Genomic DNA, 8,124 nt, shown 5'->3' with positions numbered 1-8,124 from the left:
TTTGACAGTCCAATTGTTTTGGACTTGGAAATGATAAAAAGCTCAAGAGCCATCAAGCAAGGCAAGGCCCGCAAATTGGATTGTGGGTCCACTTGCAAGAGACTACTGACAGTTGGCCCTCAATCTTACACTGTCTCCAAAAATTATAAGAGTATATGTAAAATTAATATTTTCTAAATTTATAGTTGTTCCCTCAATATTATTATTAAAATTTGAACTCTTCAAAAATACAACATATTTTAATAAAACTGACCATTATTAATCATGCCAATCTTGTCAAAATCCCAATCTGTTTTCAGGAAATATAAATGGGAAAATGGAGACCCCGTAGAGAGTATATTAATGGTAGTATTGGTACTCTAAACCATGTTGGATTATTAGGTCAAAGTTCAAACTCTAAAGTATAATATCCAAAACCAAAAGAAAAATCTCAAATAGCATTGGTATTTGACCGAGACTTTAGGATTAAGATAAGGGATATGACTTGATTATCTTCTTGAAATCAGTTCCACGTTGTCTTCCGTAAATTGCAATCTTCATGCAATTCTCTTCAAGAAAAGAGTATCGATTTCGTGCGTAAATTGCTTTGATATGAATGTAGCATATAATTCCAAGCAGATTTTACATAAAACAATCACCATCTATATATATTGGATGATCTCAAATGGTGTTTTCATCCATTAAACTAAAATAAGCATCTGTTCTGTATGCGATTTCACGTATCCTCCAGGCACTCCGTCTAAAACTAAAGTAGGGTTCGTCATTGGTTCTTATCAAGTAGCTAAACCTTAGCTCATATATATTTTTTCTTAAGTCTATAGTTAATTATCATGTCCTACAGAAAAAGAAGATGAAAAAATGCTGAGGTTTCACCTATCCTTTAACGAGTCTTTCTCCTGGAGCTCAATGTGAAACGGTTGGCGTGAGGGAAAGTTGAGAAAGATTTCTCTCATGAACTGGTGATACCGGAGAAAGTGATGTCGCTGCCAGTCGCAGGAGGTTGTGTTGAATTCAAATGATGAGCATTTTCCTTAGATGTGTGCATATTGATCTTTATCCTGCATGGGACACATGGTCAGAACTCTTGGGAACTAAATCTATTTAATCTTTCCATTTTCAAAAAACAAAAATATCTTTCATGGCGCTAGAGCTGAATCAGAACCATACTCTGCTACACGAAGGTGACTGAAGTTAACTGGTTAGCATGATCCACATGCTATGACATCGACTTTAACAAGATACATACCAGATGAACATAGAGAAATGGTGAAAATCTACCTGTTGTGGATATTGACGTACTCATCGGTCTCATCTAATATCTCCTCCTGTCAGAAGCAAGCATTGACAAAAGAGATTAACACGTAATTCCCATAAACCTTTTTAGCATACTGGAAATAGTTGTTCCAAGCTATCAAGCCACCACCAGAGGTAAAAAGATTAATATCATTACACCATGGGGAAGGGAGAAGTAATATGAAGGTCCCAAAGATGGTTGGTCTCTTCATTACCCCCTGATTGCAAGAGATTTACCTGAAGCAGTTCTTCAATAACATCCTCCATGGTGATAACACCAACAACCTCTTCATTTGATCGAAACTCAGAAATAGGAGCGTTTTCAATGTCCAATATGCAGTATGAGCAACCTCTGTGTCGTTTCTTAAATGCAGGAGTAGTTGGTGGGCTCTTCTTTGTCTGCTGACCTCCATCACTGTTAGTCACAAGTGTCTGAACATCTTGCGAGTCCGACTTAAGCCCTAATTTTAGGGCACTTAAGCCAACCTCACGATCATCTGGAAATGCATGAAGGTCGGTGATATTTTACTTCAAAAGAACAAGATCAGTCAACCTAATGAAGGTATACTTAACCAAGAAAGAAAGGTACTTGTGGTATGTAACAATATGCTAAAAAAAATTGTTTAGAGCAATTGCTTTCCTAGTACGTATATAATCACCTTTTCTTGATGTCTCGGGTTCACCTCTTCGCTTCTTACAGTTGTCCTTAAACTCAAGTCGTTCACCATCTTTACCTTTCTTCACAGATTCTTCGCTCTCATTTAGATCCTTATATACCACAGCAATGTGGCTGTGACCTTTTTGGAATTCATTAAGAATATCGTATAGTGGCATGTCCTCTGGCACCCTGTACAGTGAACAAGAATAATAGAAGAATAGATTTTACTTCTTTCTTGTTGTAAGGAAACAAAAACAACAACTAAACCGACTGAAGCTGATTATGAACATTCCAAAGGGACATACATATCCATTGTTAAATTTCGTGTCCTCATCTCTTTTCCACCTATTTAGATACTAAAAAGTTATGCTATAACAGAAAGACGAGATACTGTACCGTGGGATTTTTCTTATTATCATTTTTCTCAAAGGAACTGGACCTTCTGAATCAATTGTTAACAGATTTTTAACCTGCACATTTCAAGCCAAACCCAGAAGAAGAATGTAGTAATTAAAGAGAGGAAAACATAAAATAAATTCGAATAAAGCCATGCCGGAGATAACCAATATAAATAATATTATAGAAATGATCTTAAAATGAAAGGAATTGCTTTTTTGGGAACTACTAAACAAAAAGGCAGCAATGGAAGTGAAGTGCATCCTTGCAGGAGCTAGTAGGAATTTGATACAAAGTTTTCAAGTGACAGAAATCAATAACATGTATTATGAATGGTACAAACACAAACTATTTCCAAAATAATACCCAAGATAGGAATAAGATAAATACACAATGGGTGAGCTGATAACTGTTTAAACAAAGGTTTCAAGTTGTACCTACTAGAGTGTCTTAAAGGAATAAGAGAAGGCAAGCAAAGAACAAGGTATTTTTAGGACAGATAACAGCACAGCTAACATGATACTCATAGCATTCATCAACGCCCCAAAGGTGCATCTTAGCATTCTCTAACTCCAAGGTTATACATGGCCAAAAAGAATCCAAGGTTTTACCAGCAAAATAAACAAGAAATAGTAGCTCAGTTCTAAATTTCGAATGCATACATTTATTGGGCTTCGTCATTATGTCATAAGCTTTTAGGTCAAGAAAATCACATTTGATTACCAATGGCTATTAGTCATGTCACTGCAACTCCCTGCCATTATTCTTACCTTATTCATCATTTTGTCTCTCAAAAAGATATGCGAACTGCCATTGTTAACAAAAGAATTGCAAAAAAAAAATAAAGGAGAGATTTCCGTCAAAAGTTTTTCAGAAACAAAGACAGGAATGGGAGGCAAGGTCTCATATGACCATGGAACAGAAGTGAATAGCTGGCAAATAAGTGTAAAGTATCCTAGCAAGAAACGATCATAAAATGATAGCTTGTGCAGAGAAAGGAAATTACCAGAACAAGTCCAATTATATTTGTTGGGTTTCGATAATACACTGGAACTCTGCTATGACCGACTGCCATTACTTTATTCAGCGTTTCCCTGATTTGCAAAGAGAGAGAGAGAGAGAAAAGCTTAGAGCATAGGTAGAGTGGTAAATCCTGTTAGCAATTCACTGGGATCCACGAACCCACGAATCAAGAATGGTATCCAGATCAAGGGAAAATGCGTTTGATATTGGCGTCATGGCAACTTTAGCAGTCTTTTCGGTCATTTCAAGTGCTCCGGCAATGATAGTCGTCTCATCATGAGTCAGATCACCACCTTTCCCAGCCTAAAAAAAGAGCATATATATAATGACATATAAAGAAAAGCCAAGGACTGCATAAAGCATTCAAACATAAACCAGCGGTTTTAAACATTATATAGTACCTCATTGCCATGAAAATCCACAAAAGTCTTTAGCTCTGCTCTCCGAAGGAGGGCAGCGTGACCCTTACCCAACATCCAGTCCAAAATCTGGAAAGTACATGATATTGATTGAGAGAATATAAAATATAAACCCGGTTTCTAGTATAATCCTAGCAATTTAGTTGCCAAATTCAACTATATCTAGTAACAACTTATTAAGAGCACAATATACAGAAAATACCGATATTCCTAACAGCATAATAGAAAAATTTGTAGATGACTATACCTTGCTAATTGGATAAGACATTGGAAAGAAAAGAAAAAGAAGAACACGGACAAGAGGTGCCATTATCGCTCCGACTTTCAAGCCATAACGAGTGCAAATGGCTTGGGGCAATATCTGCAGTCAGACATAAAAACATATTTTAGCAACACTACTGCAACTTCCTCCTAAAGATAGCAAGCTCAATCCATTAACAACCAACCTCTCCAAACATGAGGATCAGAGTCACTGATATCAGAATTGCAGCCCACGGAGGCACAAGCTTGTCCAAAAAAATGGGAAGAGCCTGCATAGAAGGAAAATAAGTTAGGAAACAAGCAACAACATTGAAGAGAGAAACCGATAATGATAGTTTAGAGCATTAACCTCCATTGCCAAGGAGTTTCCAATCAATAGAGTACATAGCAGAAGATGCTGATTTTTCACCACAGGAAATATCTTTGCTGCCAAAGAAAAAACAAAACAAAACGAAAGTTATTATTGTAAAAAACGCCATAAAGTTCTCACCTTCTTGTAATAGATCAGCTAACATGCTAAATAAAACCCAATTCTACATGGAACTGATTGTTGCTTTGTTTATTGACTAATTTACTTTTACTATTCTTTTCTTCTTCTTCCAGAATCTAGAATACAGTCAAAAGCAAACAACAAAATAACAACCAAGACAAAGCCTTTAAGAAACCTTGAAGTCAGTAACCGGCCGCCTCACTTCGGCATCAACGTCATGTAATAAACCTATCGTAGTACGAAGTAGGAACCGAGTAACAGGACTCGGTGAGTGGACTCAATTCCAAAAGCTAATTAAACCTTTTTTTTGGCTTTTAACTATCTAAAGATTCTAAACATAAACTATATATGATCAAGCCCTTACATTGATAGCTTAGTAGACCAACAAAAGCATCCCTATTCAAAGCACCGACAAGCTATTCGATACAACAGTATTAAAACCCCGCAATCACCAGCTATACCCGAATTAACTGAATTGACAAAATCAAGCGAACGAAGTACAAGAATATTCCAGTCAATAACTCATTAAAAATGAGAAAGTAAGGAGCGAAGGTTACCAGCATGGGTACGATCTTGAGGACGGCCAGACTTGATGAGGACTTCAAGGTCCACGAGACCCAGAGACATAAGTCCAAGTGTTAGCCCAGCCATCAACCCAGCAAAACACACCAACCCCGCAATTATGAGCAGGTACAACGAGAATTCAACCCCGCAACAAGGAACGTCTGAAGCCATCCTTTCTGTTCTCCCTTTTCTCTCTGTTTAGTGTTGTTTTATTAGCTCTCTTGAAATAGCAATCAGGATTCTGTAGAACAGCCGGGAAGTTTGTCTGTTGCTTTGTCCTTCCAAATGATTGGAGAGACAAAAAAAAATGTGAAAATTTGAGCGGCCCAAATAAATAATGTGCTCACGTGTACTGTAAGGATTAGTTTACTACTGCTTTGTGTTGTTGGAATTCTTAGGCTTTTGTCCACTTTATTACGGATCTCTGCAGCTTCGATTTGCTTACGTTTTAACCAGCAGTTCCTCTGGGCTCACTTTTTTTTTTTTAAAGGTAAACTATCTCATTAGTTAAATTAAAATAGAGTCATTTATATCTAAAATTTTTAATTGTTTTTTTAATTTCTCAACTTATTTATCGTAACAAACCCAATAAAATAGAGTAAAACTAAAAGTACCGCAGTTAAAAATAAACACCCATCCAGAACCCTTCATAGTTGGGAAGCTCGAATTTAAGCTCAAGTTCCATTTCTTCATTTCAAAGCTTACAAATGGTTGATCAGGACCTCACGACATGGTGGCTTGTTTCTTAGCAACAAAATAGTTCCTTCCTCATTTCATTAAAGACCCAGAAATGTTTTGTTGATAAAACTGAAAATGTGTGTTCGGTTTCTTGTTTTTCTAGTGGTCGGACACTGCGTCCTGTGAAGTCGAGGAGAGGTGATGGCAAAGAGGGCTGGGTTTTATAGGCGAGTTTGTCGAGGGAGGAAGGGTATGTTGGGGAATCAGGAGAAGATTGAGGGCAAAACGGGGATAACAATTTAGAAGCGGTGGAAATGGTGGAAGAGGAGAAAGGGAAGAAAGGATCAAGTGTTTTGAATACCACTAAACATCTCTGGGCTAGTGCTGTTGCTGTTATGGTTTCAAAATTTTATTTTTTCTTCTTCCTTTTTTTTAAAAAATTCTTTTTGATTGTTGGGAAAAAAGGGGTATGAAGACAATGATGGATGATTTGTTTGTGTCTTAGTTTTAACTTTTGTTTCAGATGGAACATTGAATAACAAAACTTATTCGATTTAGTCCTAGAACCGACTAAACCTAATTAGCTCTGATACCAATTAATATTGTAACATCTCTCTACCCGAGACCGTTGCCGGAGTCAAGCAGGAGACATTACAAAACTTATCTTAGCACTTAAACAGTTTTCGTAGTAAACTATCCATCTGCGTCATGGTCGCTAAAAACATCATATCTCGAGTTACGAAACTCAAAATCCAATTCCGTAAATTTTTCCTGAAACTAGACTCATATATATACTTACTAATTTTTTTCTAGAATTTTTGGTCAGGTAAATTAGTACAGTTTATTAGAAGAAGTCTCCCCTATTTCAGGGTTCGGCTACTCTGACCCTTGTGCACTACGAATCAAATTTCTTCCTGTACAGAAATCCAATGACTATGCCATTTGTTTCAATTAAAAATAGACTCAATAAGGAATCCATACAAATAAAGTTTGAGTCCTAATTCTTAATACACAATTTATCGTGAATTTATAAAGTCAGAACAGGGAATCCAGAAATTGTTCTAACCCTATTTCACCAAAACGTAAATATCTCATAAAATACAACTCTTTTACCTATTTTGTTTCTTCCATATAAAAATAGATTCATTAAGCTTCAATTACATATTTTATTCATCATCTAATTCACTTTATACTATTTTTGGTATATTTTCAAAGTTGGACTATTGTTACTGTCCAAATCTGTTTTAGTATAAAATGTTGATAACTAAGTTTATAACATCTTCATTTCTTCTCTCTACAACATTTACCAACAATTCCTCTTATTACTCTTCACTAACATATCAAAACATACCATACTTAAGGTTTTGGTAACATTTACAAAACATACCAAAATATCACTTAACAACTTAGATACTTTCAAAATGACCAAAAGACATCCTAGGTACAATGCCATTTTCCAAAAAGATAGAAACTTCACCAATTTGAGTTCGGGGATCGGCTTGTATGCTGAGTCCTTATACTTTCATACCTAGCCTGCGCACGGAAACAAACCGTACGCTGAGAATACTCTCAGTGGTATTTCTATAAACAATAGCTTAATCAACTTTAAAACATGGTAATTCAAACACATTATTGCTATTATTCAATATCAATCAGTACTTTAATAATCTTTGCTTTATTTACCCTTATTAACATAACTCGGACACTGACGGATACACGGATCCAACCCACACTCCGGGATAAGCACATAGTGCTTCATCGGAATAAATCCGGAACTTTAACATTATAGTACACAAAGTACTTCATCGGAACAAATCCGGAACTTTAACAGTAGTCGACACATAGTGTCTCATCGACTCAATGTCGGAATATCCCAATACTTCCAATTCCTATGACATGTCAACTATATCCAACTAGCCCGACACTGTTAATAGGGTATTCAAAATCACATTCATTTCAATATGGTAAAAATACTTACCTCATTCACATTTTCATACAATACAAATATCAAATATAGCAATAACGATTAAGCTCGGTTTATAGAAATACAAACCACTATTTATCGAATTTAATCGATATCTTCGTTCACTTTCTCTTTTCCCTTCTTTGATGACGTATCCGGTGCTACGTTTGCTACTAACAATCATACAATTAAAAATCATCAATATACTAATTCATAAAACACATTTTCACTTTCTATCAAACTTTTACAAGAATTCCAATTTCGTCCTTTTTCCATTACTAATCTTTTTTTCTTTAACTTAAGCTTCATATTCTCTTTTAATCAACTCATTAACAATTTCTAACTCATAAAATTCATTATAAAACATAAATTTTGAGCT

General features: G+C 35.7%; 1 protein-coding gene across 2 annotated transcripts; it reads right to left on the bottom strand.

Annotated features, from left to right (window-relative positions):
* Window positions 1–568: 568 nt before the first annotated feature.
* On the bottom strand, window positions 569–5,608 carry LOC107960422 (DUF21 domain-containing protein At1g47330). Of its 2 annotated transcripts, XM_016896772.2 has the most exons (12): window positions 5,098–5,601; window positions 4,400–4,476; window positions 4,236–4,319; window positions 4,037–4,150; window positions 3,772–3,858; window positions 3,534–3,673; window positions 3,354–3,441; window positions 2,348–2,421; window positions 1,953–2,140; window positions 1,531–1,790; window positions 1,279–1,325; window positions 569–1,058 (listed from the first exon to the last, which is right to left on the bottom strand). In XM_016896772.2, exons 1-12 carry the CDS (start codon window positions 5,273–5,275, stop codon window positions 950–952), a joined length of 1,446 nt encoding a protein of 481 aa, XP_016752261.2. In that variant the 5' UTR covers window positions 5,276–5,601; the 3' UTR covers window positions 569–949. The 2 variants fall into 2 exon arrangements, with proteins under 2 accessions (XP_016752261.2, XP_040969747.1); XM_041113813.1 differs by lacking the exons at window positions 569–1,058; window positions 1,279–1,325 and having other exon boundaries at window positions 1,595–1,821; window positions 5,098–5,608.
* Between the last annotated feature and the right edge of the window lie 2,516 nt (window positions 5,609–8,124).

This window comes from Gossypium hirsutum, chromosome A05, assembly GCF_007990345.1.
Source record: "Gossypium hirsutum isolate 1008001.06 chromosome A05, Gossypium_hirsutum_v2.1, whole genome shotgun sequence".
In the NCBI taxonomy this organism is placed as follows: domain Eukaryota; kingdom Viridiplantae; phylum Streptophyta; class Magnoliopsida; order Malvales; family Malvaceae; genus Gossypium; species Gossypium hirsutum.
The sequence above is the reverse complement of the archived record's forward strand: the minus strand, read 5'-3'. Positions and strand labels throughout refer to the sequence as shown.

What these genes read in the sequence shown, in the direction of transcription:
- LOC107960422 (XM_016896772.2), bottom strand. Translation starts at nt 5,275, where the DNA reads ATGGCTTCAGACGTTCCTTGTTGCGGGGTTGAATTCTCGTTGTACCTG. An exon ending in TGTCTTATCCAATTAGCAAG is followed by an intron (nt 3,859 to 4,036) that starts GTATAGTCATCT and finishes TGTACTTTCCAG; the next exon opens with ATTTTGGACTGGATGTTGGG. An exon ending in TTATTGAAGAACTGCTTCAG is followed by an intron (nt 1,326 to 1,530) that starts GTAAATCTCTTG and finishes TGCTTCTGACAG; the next exon opens with GAGGAGATATTAGATGAGAC.